Raw genomic sequence first — 15,702 nt, 5'->3', positions numbered from 1 at the left:
TACAGAAATTGTGCTGTTCTCTTTTTTTTAAAAATATTGGCACCTGTTGCCAATCTTTTTTTTTCCTTCTTCTTCTTTTCCCCAAATCCCCCCAGTACATAGTTGTATATTCTAGTTGTAAATTCTTCTGGTTGTGCTATGTGGGATGCCGCCTCAGCATGGCCTGATGAGTGGTGCCATATCTGAGCCCAGGATCCAAACCGGTGAAACCCTGGGCCACTGAAGCCAAGTGCGCGGACTTAACCACTCAGCCACGGGGCCGGCCCTAAGCCTATACCTATTAACAGTTACTCCACATTCTCTCTCACCCATACCTGCCCTTAAGTAAGCAATAAATCTATTCTCTCTGTCCTTCTGGAGATTTCACATAAAGAGAATCATACAATATATGCTCCTTTGTGATCGTCTTTTTTCACTTAGGTTTTCAGGGTTCATCCATTATATATAAGGACTTCATTCCTTTTTATTGATGAATATTATTCCATTGTATGGATACACATTTATCCATTCATCAGTTGAACATCTGAGTTGGTTCCACTTCTTTGCTTTATGAATAATAACATGGACGTATGTTTTCATTTCTCTTGGATATATTTCTAAGAGTAAAATTGCTGGGTCATATGGTAAATCTATGTTTAATATTTTGAGGAACCACCAAACTGTTTTCCAAAGTGGCTGCACTGTTTTACATTCCCACCAGCAATGAATGAGGGTTCCAATTTCTCCCCATGTTTACCTACAAGTGACATTGGCTGTCTTTTTTTATTATAGCTAGCCTGGTGGATATGACATTAGCATCTCACTTGGTTTTGATTTGCATTTCTCATAAGGACTTATGACGCTGGGCATCTTCTCATATGCTTGTTAGTCATTTGTCTAATCTTCTTTGGAGAAACGTCTCTTCAGATCCTTTGCCTAATTTTTAATTGGGTTATTTGGCCTCTAGTAATTGAGTTGTAAGAGTTCTTTACATATTCTGGACCCAAGTCCCTTATCAGATCCGCAACTTGCAAATATTTTCTCCCATTCTGTGGGTTGTCTTTTCACTTGTGTGAAATATGAAACAAAATGGGGTCACATGTCTAAAAGCTTTAAAATGGAGCCGAGAGCCATTAAGGAAATGGGTCTTATGCACGTCCTCATTGGGCAGAACAGGAACTTCTGAACTGAGTCAAGACACAAATATTCTGAGAACACTGCAAGAAACCTGCAACTCACCACAGTGACTAACTTTTGCCTTCCTCTAGCTAGCCTTAACAATCAATTATGTTTAGTCAAGATTAGCTTTCCACTGCCAACCCCAATTAACATTCTTTGTACTGCAAATCTCCCTCTTTTGCCTTAAAATCCCCCGCTTCTTACCAAAGAAGTCTATAGAAGGACACTATTTGGGGTGCAACCAGAATCTGTGTACCCCGAACTGCAATTCTTTGGTCCCAAAATAAACGCCTCTCTTCCTCTCATTTTCATTCTTTATTTTTAGGCTAACACTTTCTTGATGGTATTCTTTGCAGTGCAAAAGTGTTTAATTCTGATTTAGTTTTCAATTGGGCTATTTTTGATTTTGTTGTGCTTTTGATGTCATGTCTAAGAAACCACTGCCTAACCCAGGATTTTTACAGTTTTAGGTCTTACATTTAAGGCTATGATCCATTTTGCTAATTCTTGGGTATGGTACTAGGTAGGAGTCAACTTCATTCTTTTGCATGTGGATATTCAGTTGTCCCAAGGCCACTTGTTGAAAAAACTATTCTTTGCCCATTGGTTTGTCTTGGCGCCCTTGTCAAAAGTCAATCGATCCATAAATGCCAAAGTTTATTTCTCGACTCTCATTGATCCATATATCTATTCTTATGCCAGTAGCACAATGTCTTGATTACTTTGTAGCAAGTTCTGAGATGAGGAAGTATGACTACTCCAACTTTGATCTTCCTTTTCAAGATTGTTTTGGCTATTCTGGATTCCTTGAGTTTAGTATCAGTTTGTCAATTTCTGTAAAAAAGCCAGCTGTGACTTTGATAGGGATTGCCTGAATCTGTAGATCATTTAAGGGAGTATTGCCACCTTCACAATACTGAGTCTTCTGATATCTTTCAGAAGTATTTATCTTAACAGTAATATTTTAAGTACTATCTTTAAACTACTTTAATTTGTACCATTATGGCAAAAAGAAAGAAAGAAAGAAAGAAAACTATACAGCTGAATACTGCTGCTGCTACCATGCACAAAATAATGACTGATTATACTCTGGCCCACTATTTCTTGAGTATAATCTCTCATTTAGCAAGAGCTACAGAGCTGTTCATACTCTGATTCTAACAATGATACTGATGAGGATTTTTAGGCTGCTTAATTTTAAAATGGTTGATGATGAGGAATTTTAGGCTGGTTAATTTTAAAACTACAGATGAGAAGCAGGCTCCGAGGAGTGGAATTTGCCTGCCACTTTGTTGGGAAACATTTACATTTCTAAGGGAAACCTCTATCTGTAAAGATGCCTTCCTCTCTGTGCCAGGAAGAAGGGGGATGGCCTTATCTCTAGAAACTCTTAATGCCAGAGGCAAAAACTTAAGTTGGTTACTGTCTGGCAACCTCATGTAACTGAACCGCTCCCCCCCACACCCCCCCGCCAATCCTCCTTTGTCTTTAGATGAGGATAAAATTCAAGTGGTGACTTCTGCCATTTACTCAATCCGGTTTGATTCTTACCTAAAAGTTGTGGGACCACCAAACGGTCGGACCCTACGGGCACTGATACCATTTTAACTTTTTTACATATTCTTTGTCTTGTAAAGAGATAATTCACATACCTATGCCTTAAATTTAACTCTAACCCTCAACTTGGAGCAGCAGAAGCAGCAGCAGCAACATGCCGGCAGCAGCTCTGCCTGCCCATGGGTCCTGTCCCCATGCCAGCGGCGGCAGCAGCAGCCTCCCATGCCAGCAGCATCTCTGACTGCCCATGGGTCCTGTCCCCATGCCAGCGGCGGCAGCAGCAGCTCCCCAGGCCAGCAGCATCTCTGACTGCCCATGGGTCCTGTCCCCACACAGCAGCTCTGAGTGCCCACTGGTCCTGTCCCCATGCTATTCTGTACTATTCTCTAAATAAAAGAGCACTACTGCCAGATCTTAAGAGTCTAAGAAATCTTTCTTTTGATTCCTCGGCTCACTGACCCCACATCAATACCACTGGAGCCATAACCCAAGGAAACAACTCAAGAAAAAATATGCTAAGATATTTATTGCAGTACTCACCAGCACAGCGAAATATTGGGAAATAATAGGGAAATGACAACAGTCAAATATCCCAACAACAATTTCCTAACAACAGGGAAATATCAAATGATTAACACAATGGGAATCTAAATAGTCTGCATACCAGTTATTTATAAAAACTATGTTAAAATATGTAAGCATTTGATTTGTAAACAATACTCACACGTGTATAAAAGATCACAAAAGAATTGGAAGTAAATCAGCTTACAATTTAAATATCACTGGGTGATTTTTATGAAGTTGCTTAACATCTTAAAGTAAACTATTATGGATGTGTTTAAAATGAGAGGCCCTCCTTGTCACCTGTAGCAAGTACAAGGACGTGTTGTGACAACCCACTTACTTACATGGGATCCAGCATTAATGGTGCTGAGCAGCAGAATCGGTTTAGCAACAACGCTATCAAGGACACCTAACAATAGATGATGCGTTTAACCCCTACCCTTAGTGCTGGGGCTAATGTGGGCAAAGGAAAGCTCATCCTCTTACGCACATGGGTGAGCTCAGGGATATAAATCAGTATTAACCTTCTACTTGCTTTTCAACCCAACAGCCTGTAAACATAGAGTTAAAAGAACAGCAAATGTATGTACCCATTAGCAACTGGCGTTACCAACATCTTCTTATTTCAGTGGACAGTCATTAAACCACACAATATGGATTTATCTCGCTGGAAAGCCAAGACAAATACATCCTCCATCTCTCCTCCACCAGATTAAATCAATCTCTCATTTTGTGTACTTCTAAGAATAAATGGCAACCCTATTTTTTGGTGCCTGAAGTAATAACGAGAACCACGTAGGATGGGGAAAAAGAAGACTACAATTAACAGAACTTCAGGAAATTATTTCTCTTCCTGCATTGCCTTTTTCCTGATCCTATAAATAACAACATTACATCATGCTGGCAAGGCATGCTGTTCCAATACAAGAGGCAGGCTTGCTCTTCAACAGATGCAAAGAAACTCTGCCACCAAACAGCTCTGATATGTCACTGTGACCCCGAGCACAGGCTCTGTGTGTGGCACTTCTGTGCTGACCCCTACCCTCCACAACCCCTGGAGGCCCTTTCAATCTGATAAATTAATCACCAAAGAGATCAACCTCCACTTTTCTGTCCCTGCCACAATCATGAACTGATGGGCTAAAAAGCAACACAGAGCTCCCAATTATTCTGGGAAGCACCAATGAAACATGCAATTTCATCTCAATAAAAGTACAGAGAGAAAGCGCTACAGCTAATTTTTAAAAGGTACCTCAGACAATCGAAGACACCTAAAATAATGGGTAGAAAGAAGGTCCAGAGACAGAACACATGCACACTGGGGTAGGTGTGTGAAAGCCTTTCACACAGAACTTTGCAGGTGATAGAAAGTAAGGATAAGAAGCCTTATCCTCTTAGAAGGAGATGGAATGTCAGGGTGACAGGAATACAGCGAAGTATAGATCAATCATCCACACAGTCCCTGCAGACACTGATTATGGGGGAAAAACCATATCCTATCATATACCTTTCTCAGAAAGAAGGGGAGGGCGGGGGGGATGCACAGGCAGAGGAGCAGACTGCACAGTGAGAAGGCTGTGTTTTCCAGAAAGAACAAACAAGGCAGCTTCAAATAAGAGAAAGATGATTGAAGGTATACACACAATATAAAAGGAAAAGTTCATTATAATTTCTTCAGTGTGACCTCTAGGCCTGTACAAACGTCCATGTTGTCCTTATGAAGGAGTCTTGTAACTGTTATAAGTGTCTGAGAGGCATTATAGTCAAGTCCCCACCAGGCTGAGCTGACGCAGGACAAGGGCTCAAGCCTTCTCATCTCTGTACTCCCAGCAATGAGCACAGACTTCATTTAAATCCAATTGCTTTTTATTTCATTTAAACTTATTTAATTTATTTTTTTAGAGTCACATTTCTTTAGCCAGCACATCAGAATCTAAACATCGGATTTGGTACTCTCCTTAGGAGGCCATTCTCTCATTCCAATTGTCAAGACATTTTTGCATCTTCTTCTTCAGAACTGGCTTCAGAAACAGGTTTAGTTGCCACAGGAAAAACAGACAGTTCGTGATAACCAACTTCCTTTCTTAACAAAGGAACTATATCACTCATACTGATCAATGAATTTGCAGAATGACCTATTCATTCAACAAACGTACATTGAGGGTCAGTATTGTCCTAGGCCCAGACCTCTGCTCCTAAAAACCAAACCCAAGGTTTTAAAATGCCAGCATGCAGAATATTCAAAAAGTAGGGGTCCAAGCTCAGAAGACAGTTTCAAAATAAGAGGTCTCAAAATGCTTACATACAGCAGCTTTATTAGAATATGTTTATCACCTTATATACATTCAAATATTTGAGCATTTAGAGACAAATAGACTAATTTCAAAAACCAGTTTCGTTACTAAGTAGTCACACCATATAAAAGTGTGTAGATGAAAGCATGTATACACATAAAACCAAATACACACATCTGTATATTACTAAATAGACTGTTAATACTGAAGGGGAGAGAAGTTGTGCAAATCTGTGTTGTTTAGAAGAAAAAGAGGACCAGAGAGAAATAAAAGTAGTTTATTAAAATATAGACCTGTCCCTAATACTTTTAAAATAATCAAGACAAATAATCCTTAATCACTTGTCTTTTTCACTACCATAGGTTTAACTGGGTGCAAACTAATGAAAAATACAAAAGCTCAAAACAATAACTATTGGTTCACATTTTAAAACTGAGATTGCTATAGAACCCATGCGTCCACTTCCTAATAGCTGTTTGCATTACGGAAATTCAGAGAAAAGTAAATACAGGTACTGTATGGCATCCACAGCCCCTCTAGCTACACACACACCCATTTTGCCAATTACAGCCCTAGTGTTGCTGAACGGCTCTCAACACCAAAACAAGTACTTTCTCTTAAGAAGAAAAAAGAGAAAATTTGATACCTCTACTTCTCAGGCTTAAGCATTCAGTAGGAATAATAACCACCATCCCACCACTACTTAGGGAGTATTGAATCCATGCCAAGTACAGTATGAGCCCATTTATTCCTCACAGCAACAGGAGCAGTCACATGGGAGAAGACAAGAGACAGAAGAGGTAGTAAGGACCACAGGGTGTGGAGAAGGCTGGTGTCGGGGTATGTAGACATCCAGTGCGGAGAAGCGCAAGTAGCAAAGAAAGAAAATTCTTTGTGCAGCCAGCCAAGATTCATGTGCTTCAGCAGCCCCCAAAAGCAGAGGGTGCTGACCATCCTGGGGTACAGATGGACCCCAAGCCCATCAAGGGCAGAACTTCACTGCTAGGTCAAGTTAGGTCACAACAACAGAAAGGGATGAAGTCACTACAATAAGGTTATACAAGTGGAAGGACAGGGGTGGGTGTGTTAAAGACCACCCTCCCATATGGATTTCAAATTGTCCCAAACAATGAAGTGCAAAGTATGTAAAAACTTCTTAATGAAACTAAAAGAGGAAGTGGGCAACTGCATATGATTTCAAAATAATGATCACAGGAAAAAGAAAACGAACCAGCACACATTGAAGCTAGTCACCTTGGATGACAGCAAGCTCACAAAAACGCAGCTGTTCAAATAATTTTACAGATTCTGTGTCACTGAAGAAACAAAGTCAGTGTCATATGATGCACCTGCATAAATTAGAGCCCCCGGACCATGTTCTGTCAGTGTTTGTTGATAAAAAGATGTCAAAGGGCCCTCTCTCTAACCTAAATGCCCACTGAAAAGAAAAAAGATTCTTTGCAAGTGAATCTGTTGACTGAGCCGTGGGTGTTTTCATCAACTGAGTTGGACCTTAGAGACCTTACAAAAAGCCTTTGACAAGAGCACATCTTAGCCTTCCTGGACAGAGTTTCTCATCTGCAAATGAAGGATGTCACCAACTGACACCTTCCTACACGGTTACTTGGAAAGGTTAATGAAATGCTGGTGTCTGGGCACCGTGAGGATAATACTAACATTTTAAGTCAGCCCTAAAACCCTTTCATCCTCTGGCCTTTGGGAAGGGCCAAACAGAAACACTCGCCACATTTTGCTTGGCCCCCAAGCTACAGCTCACTGAACAAGAGCAGTAATAGATCTTTTCAGGTTTTTTTCTTAAAACCAGTATCAGTTAGGTAAGGAAATTGCTTCACGGTGAAGTTCTAACATCTACCACCCACACTCAGATCACAACGATCTGCCCTAAAAGAGAGTGAATGCCTGCTGAGAGATACAATGTTGACTATATACCTCCCCAAACCATATTTATAAGAATCCTTTGATGGCGCTGTGGCTTCCTCATTTCTAGAACCATCCCAACAACAATGAATGACCACTTAAACTTTTAGCATTCACTCAGTCCCCAATAGGAATGAATTGTGGTATAAACTAAAACTATGCCAAGTTAAGTTTTTAGGGAAAAAAAGTTATTAGTGTAGCTAAAAGTTAAGCACTTTTGTTTTAAAATGAAAAATTAACTAAAATGGCAGGCATAACAAAACATAAATCCTGACTTGTACATTTCTATTTAACAGCTTCAAAACCCAATCTGGAGCATTCATTGATCAGTGGAGTAAGGGAAGAGAATTCTAATAAATGCCTAATACTGTGGCGCATTATTGCTGTGTTACACAATTGTCAACTTCAGACTCTCACCCCCAGTCAGCAAATCTCTGTTGAACACTGAACCTAGTATGATCCTGTTCAAAGTTATTCAAAATGTATCCTGGCCTCCCTTCAAGAAATTTACATCTAGAAAGCACTTACCCTGTACCTAACTTTCATCTCAGAAATGATCATTGAAGTGCGAAGGCTTAGTCAACCTGAAATTTCCTTTTACAGTCTTAGTTCCTCCTGCACAAACCCAAGGGAGTAGAGAAACTTTAATAACCTGAACACCTTTCCTACATGTAGGACCATAACCCTGAGTCTGAAAGAAAAGAATCACAAACAAACAGACCAGACTGCACAAGAGATTGATCAGAACAATGTTTTTAAGACTGCATGAGAAAAACAGAAATATAACTGTAGTCACATGAGCCTCAATGCAAAGAAAAATAGTTTCAAGATAACGAGAAGAAGAATAACTCGGACGTGGTTTTAAGTCATTCAGATCCTGAGCTTCCTGTGCTATTTTCATGATAAACTATTAAAATAATCTCCAAAGTACCACTTCCAAATATAAAGATGAGGAATCTCCAGATTTAAGGAGGCACTGGTGAAGGAAAGACATTACTGGAAAGTAACGTACACTTCATTGCCAACAAAAAAATTAGTGAACAATTCCTCCTTGTGCTCATAAAAGCATTTCTAGGCAAAAATCTTCCAAATGCATTCATTGGTTTGCCGGGGTACCTTCAAGCATCGACTGTGCTGCAGAGTACCTGGTTAACTGGAGGATGAGGTTGTTAACACCTCACACTGATTCATGAATAGCTGTTGGTGAGAATATGGGTGGGCCCCTAGCATCACAGCCACCTTCTTTTATATGTATGATTCATATGCATGATTTATTTCTTATAAATATTTTCATTTTTCTTTAAATCCTCATCCCCTCAAACAAGCAGACAAAAAAAGAGGCATGAAGGAGAAGAAGAGTCCCTCCAAAGGCCAGGGCGTGTTCTGGTTCTGGAACAAGACAGCCTGGCCTCACTCGCGGGGTGAGCTCAGAGGTCACTTGAAGCCCTCTTGATGCTGGCCCTGATATGGGTCCCCTACAGTAAACCCAGCATACGTGGGGTTAAAACCAAAAGCACTCATCCCCTTTCCCTGCTTCTCTAAGTTACATTCATCCATAAACATCAGTTTTTTAAACCCTTGTATCCCTGAACTTCACAAGGCAAACAGAAGTTACAAGTTATTAAAAGCCCAGGTGGCCTCATGCTGGGCTCATACTGAAGTTTTGGCTAATTACGGTTCCTTGAGGTTTGTTACAGGGAAACCGATATCCAGAGAATATCAAGAAGCTGAAGCTTCCCAGACCTCAGCTCCTCGGTTTCCTGGCCCCAAAATGCAACACCTATCACGGAGGCAGACAACCAAGGACATCCACCTGTGGATTCTCTTATCTCTCCATCCTCCTCCTGCAAGCAGCCTCACAAGGCCAAACGCAGGCTGGTGGGAAAGCACCAACCAGCAAGGCCACAGGCTTCCCTCCCTATAAGCAGCCGACTCCTCACAACCTTTAAAACCCCCTGCCTCCCATCTTTTGAGGAGACGAATTTGAGGGCTGACTCTTGTTTCCCGGATCACGTCACCCGAAATAAAAACCCTTTCCTTGACATAAGCCTGGCGTTCCAGTTTTTATTTGGACCCCCTTGTGTGGCGGGTAAAGAACCTGTGTTTCTGTCTGGTAACACTCTCAGATCCCTGTTTTTCTTTCCTATAAAACACAGAGGACAATTTTCTATGTGTGTCATAGGCTTGTTTGGAAGATTAAGTGGGATAGCACACATAAGCTCCTGGCACAGTACCCAGGCAAATGAAGCACATGAAAAACCAATAAGAGCTACCACAATTTCAAAGCTGATGCTGTCCTTGACATTTAAGACAATAACTTGTGTATAAATCGTTAGTGAAGATGAAAATTTAGAAAAAGATTATTAGTAACTCCAGAGAAGAAAAAAAATTGTATTTTGTGTTCTTCAACTAAGAGACTTACTAATGCTCCTCTGCCTTCAGCTTAGAGAACACCACTCTTGTCTCATTACCAACGAGGAACCCATACCCGCTTCACAAACGTCTCCTGAACAGAAGGTAACTAACATCCTGGGTTCCTGGGAGAGGAACCCAGCATCATTGCCACGGAAGGCACAAGAACAAAATGTTCCTCGGCCCCAAGACATTCGGCCTCATTTGGATACTCGTCCCCAAGCCAGAATTAGATTTGATCAACAGAAGGCTTTATTTTCAAAAGATGGGGAAGGCACGGTACCTCTAATCGTTGTATGCGTCCCTTGAAAAACATAAAGAGGGAAGAATTTGGATAAGCAGCTTCTTTTCTGAGAAGAATTTCCTTTGCTTCATCCAGGCCTGCTTTGTTATCACTGCCATCCAAGGCAAAGAACGGGCGGACTACAGTATGATACCACAGCAGAGCTAGTCTAAGGGGAGAGGGAGAGAAACGGTGAGCAAAAGACTTTTATTATAGTGTTTCTACTTTTTAAAAAAATCAGCATGAGCTCACCCAATACACACTCCTTCCAAAGAGCTTACTATGCAGTCTTTAAAGAAGTAAAATCAGAGTATTTTTCCCCATTTTAATTTTACCAATATTTAGGAAACTGCAACTTGAACACAACATATAAATCAGCACATTCCCTTCCATCAGGTGAGAGAAGAATAAGGTGACAGAAACAGTGAGCTCTTCTGAGGCTTCTGGATGGATCACTGAATGTATGACTGACATAAATCTCTGAATTCTACACCTAACTCATCAAGGCACAAATTAGAAACAGTAACTGGTTACCATGAATTTATGGTCCCCTCATAACAAAAGCATTACTTTTTGCAAAAGGAAAACGTTGTTTTCTCTTGTGTTCACAAAAGTTAGGCGTAAGCCTCAGAATCTGAATTTAAATATAGGAACCACAAGCAAAATTACACTAAATTGGGTTAAAGTAACTGAGAGGACCAGATCGATGGCCCCTTCTCTGGCCTTTGAGGATGATCAATTTAAAAAACGAACAAATAAGCAAATTACTTAAAATTCTCTCACTTCAAACTCATCCCTTTGAAGAAAAAAATGCCATGATATAGTAGGTATATGAAATAGATTCATTGGGATCTGCTTTAACGAACGGACAAAAATGTTTAACCAACAAATATTTTTGTGTAAATGTGTGCTTCCAGGATAGTCATAAATTTGGTTCTCTTCTAAAGATAGGACCAATTTACATTATTAATTCAATTCATTCCTTTCTCAGAAAATAATATGAAGACATAGACAGATAAATTATCACAAATCTGTTAAGGCAAATTAATAAAGGACTACTGTGTCATTTAATGAGTCTGGGGAGGCACAAATATTTTTGAAATGAAAAATTAATGATCTTTATAATAGCTACCAACTGATTAAGAGAAAACATCCAAAGTCCTCAACTCTCAATACAATAAGATGAGTAGAAATTGAGCTAAGGATCTCTGTGATATCAAGTTTTTTTGGAAAAATTTTGACAAGTGGTGTAATGTCAAAGGACATCTAGTGTGTCTGGTAAAATTACTCAAGTTGCAAATGGTAGATATTTACCAGACTGAAAAAAAATCACATCATTTTTAATAAATGGAGAAATGGGTAAATCTTTGCTCTGGATAGTTACATCAGCTTCACCACACTCCATTGTTGAAATAATTGTCATTTAAGTTTAGGCTGCACAACATAATATGACTCAATCTGGCTGAACAGCACAAAATATCCAAGCCACATATAAGAGACCAATGGACCAACCAGAATTATCAAGGAAGATTACCCCATATAAGGATATACGAATAAAAATTCTCAATGACAGAAAAGCCTTATCAAATTTGTAGCCCTTAACTCCAAAAATCAGGATCGTGAATCTCTCAGTGACTGTGGTCAAGGTCACAAAAACTGCCTATGAAATCATTTGAGGTTAAAAAACATGATCATTTTACCTGTTTAAAATATAGGACTCATGAGACTTAAGAACAGTGCCCTGTTCTCTAAAATCAGCTTATGAACACCCCCCAAAACACAGTCCTTGGCATTGCATTAAAAGACATCAGGCATGGCATCATGTCAACCAACCAAGCATTTTACCTGAAGTTTCCTTTAAAGGTTTTGATTGTTGTTTACTTACTTTCAACACTATATTATCTACCAAAGCATTGCAATACAGCTACTCACGTAGCTAAAGGGGCCTTCATGTCCTTACTTTCGCTTGCATACATCAGTGAAGAAAGCCCCTGTAGGCGGTCTCCAGGAAAACCCAGCAGGTTGATGATTTTGAGCAGGTTTGGGGGCACCATGGATATGCAAAGGTGAAAAAGGCCATATCCAAAGCTCACAGCACCTTTCAGTCTGTTTAGAGACTCCTCAGACACCCCTTCAGCCACAATGTGATTATCATTTGCAGCGTCAGAAGTCAAGGGCTCTTCAGTTAGCTTCTTCTGATACAGCTCCTGGAGGGCATTGATGTCCAGATAGCATTTATTGTAAATCTTCCAGGCTTTCCTAAGGATCCACCCACCTTTTATATATGCTATAAAGAGAAGGGAAGAAAACCATGAAAAAATAACCATTTTAAAATAATTTTCCTGTATTAATAATGAGGTTATTGAAGAAGGACCTGAAAAATCAAGCAAGATTTTTAAAAACAATAAACATTATGATCTATCCTTGCACCTTGTTTCTTCAGAGGGCATACATTCCTTAGTTGTTGTCTGTTTCCCTTTACCACACTGTATGACTACTCGGCAAGACCATGTATTTCTTTGTTTATTGTTGCGTGGAGCCCATTTTGCAGGAGCTAGGGCATAGTATACAATATCTGCTGAATGAAAGGATGAATGAATGGATGCAAGCATACAAGCATCACTTGAGCTGGACTTTTTTTCCATGAGTTCTGTGAAACATGAACCTCACCGTGTCTCTGAGCTACCATGGCACTTTCCTGATAAACCTCTTTTATAACTCTTACATTTGTCTGCCCTGTGTTTCATTCCTCTTCAAGAGCAAGTTCTAAGTCTAATTCACTGCTGAATTTATACCCAAGCACTAAGCATGGAGATTTGCCAAAAAACAAAACAAGCAAACAGAAAGGATTAATTAATATTTATTGGGTGAACAAATGGCCAGTTTATTAACAAAAAAGTTCTTAGTGTTAAATACAGAAATGCAAAGAATCCCTAATTCTTCTGTATCTAATGCCTATTGGTGGCTTAACCACACCTTATCAGGATGGCTTTATTTGGTCTGTGACAATGGTCAAACTGTCACGCTGCCCCAGCCTAGAGAGATCCAGCAAAGGAAGGTGGTGAAGAAGCAGCTATGCCACAACAGAGGGTGAACTGTTTTAAAGCTGAATCCATTACTTCCCATTAAGCCAATTTTTCTTAACAGAGCCTTCTTGAGAGTATGTGCCACAAAGAAGACTTCAGAGATAAGACACAATTGGATTTACCCTGCTCTGTGCCCCAACAGCCCCTCCCACACAAGCCCGATGCCCTATCTCAACCTCTCCTCCCATGAACATTTTTCCCTTCTGACGTGGAAGGAAACAGGGAGTCAATTTATCTGTGCTTATCTGAGAGCATCATCACCACATATTTGAGGAAAAGGTCTTCCGCAGGGAATTTCTGTAAAACAGTTCTCTTGTAACTGCAGAAGAGAGCTTATCCACTCTGCACTGTTACCAATATGGCAGCAATACTCTGACCCCAACGCACAGGTGTAAGACAACAGGAACTGTCCCAGACTCCTGGGCCCTTTACAACAGCAGGAAAAGTTTTTTAAAAGTGATTTTTAAATTACAGAAAATATTTAACATACAATCTGATTTATAAAAGTCTAATCCCTAAATTGAAAGGGATCTAAGAATATACGGTATGGACTGTACAGGAAAGAGTTCAGGTAGCAGGCCACTGTTCTCCTCTGAAAGGCCTGCTTCCAAGGTTGGCTCCTGGCTGGCATCTGGGAACGTGGATTTGGGAGGGTTCCCACCATTTCCAGAACTGATAAGAGTGGCTCACCGTGCCCACAATGTTTGAACAAACAATATGGTTTATGTTGAACACCTGCTCTCCTTCTGGGAGTCTAGAATTTGGGTATGTGCAAGGCAGGGGGTGCCTACATGGTCAGCTCCCAATAAAAACTCTGGAAGCTGAGTCTCTAACAAGTTTCTCAGGTTGGTAACATTTTACATGTGTTGTCACAACTTCTTGCCAGAGGAATTAAGCACGTCCTATGTGACTCCCCTGGGAGAAGACCCTGGAAAGCTTGTGCCTGATTTTTCCTGGACATTCCCCCCTGCACCTTTTCCCTTCACTGGTTTTGCTCTGCATCCTTTCACTGCCACAAATCAGAGCCATGAGCGTGATTATACGCTGAGTCCTTGCAAATCACTGAACCTGAGGGTCTTGAGGACCCTCAATCCATGGAATCAAGCTATTATTTTATTTAAATGTATCAATTTTCTGACAAATGATGACCCTATCTCCTAGGGGACCACAATTCAAAACACAACCATCTCACAAGTTCTGAGTGATTAACGTCCTATAGCCCAAGTTCACTGAAAAGAAGGCTATAAGACAGGATGAACAAGCAAAACAAATTAGTTTATAGAGGCTTTTCCTTAAAAGGGAACTTTTTTAAATAACTTTATAAAAGTAATATATGTTTGAAACAATATCTTCTCATTCAGTTCAATTTAACAAATATATTTACTCAGCAAATATGATATCTCAGGTACTGTTCTAGGAGAATCAAAGAGAAATAAGACATAGATCCTGCCTTTAAGAGACTCAGTGACTTTTTCTCTCCTATGGAAGCACTATGGGAAAAGAAAGGTTTAAGAAAACCCTGGGGGCTGGCCCTGTGGCCAAGTGGGTAAGTTCACGTGCTCCACTTCGGTGGCCTGGAGTTTCGCTGGTTCAAATCCTGGGTGCGGACATGGCACTGCTCATCAAGCCATGCTGAGGCGACATCCTACATAGCACAACTAGAAGGACCCACAACTAAAAATACACAACTATGTACCAGGGGGCCTTTGGGAGAAAAAGGAAAAATAAAGTCTTTAAAAAAAAAAATAAGAAGAAAACCCTGAAACTTCTGTGTATGCTAACAAAGTGGTTGGGTTCATCCAATACGCCCATAAACAAGAAAGATGACTCTCAGTTATGATCCAAAAAGCCAAAGATTGAACAGAAAAACAGAAAATGAAAAAAAAAAAGGAAACTAAAATATATAGTCTTGAGAACACAAACACAATTGGGATCTAAGTGAAAATAATCACTAGCTACAGATTCAAAAAATGAAAAAGAACTTGCAAAACCCTAAAAATGTTAATGAGATACTGATTAAATTCCTATTATGTGCCTAGGACTGGGCTTGGCACCTGAGGGATACAAAAGAACTATAAGACAGTCTGAGCCCTTCAAATGCCCACAATAAAACTAGAAAATAAAACACCTGAAAAAAATAAGTGTGCAGCATAAGACTATATATCTACATGTTTAGTTATACGATCCACTGGGTCATATTTAGAAGAATGAAAACAAATAAAGGTGAGATTATGGGCGAATTATTCTTTTTATTTCCTTTTTGTCATTAAATTGTTTTCTATATAATAAAACCCATAAATAAATTGGAAAGTGCAAAATAAGTACTGCAGGATTTCAGCAGAAAACTTTACTCCCTCTCACCTCCACCCCTAAATGGAAATTTGGCAGGAAAAAATTTAACTCCATTTTA

General features: G+C 39.9%; 1 protein-coding gene across 2 annotated transcripts in view; it reads right to left on the bottom strand.

Moving 5' to 3' along the window:
- Positions 1-15,702, bottom strand: part of TTC39C (tetratricopeptide repeat domain 39C) — a 105,131-nt gene that overhangs the window by 32,741 nt on the left and 56,688 nt on the right. The window contains exons 5-6 of one of the 2 annotated variants that reach the window (XM_070629810.1): positions 12,139-12,493; positions 10,207-10,375 (exon numbers count right to left, since the gene is read on the bottom strand). In XM_070629810.1, the coding sequence (XP_070485911.1) occupies positions 10,207-10,375; positions 12,139-12,493 (524 nt within the window). The remainder of the gene's footprint in view (positions 1-10,206; positions 10,376-12,138; positions 12,494-15,702) is intronic. The other variant, XM_070629811.1, reaches the window with a different exon arrangement.

This window comes from Equus przewalskii, chromosome 7 (assembly GCF_037783145.1).
Source record: "Equus przewalskii isolate Varuska chromosome 7, EquPr2, whole genome shotgun sequence".
Classification (NCBI taxonomy): Eukaryota; Metazoa; Chordata; class Mammalia; order Perissodactyla; family Equidae; genus Equus; species Equus przewalskii.
The sequence above is the reverse complement of the archived record's forward strand: the minus strand, read 5'-3'. Positions and strand labels throughout refer to the sequence as shown.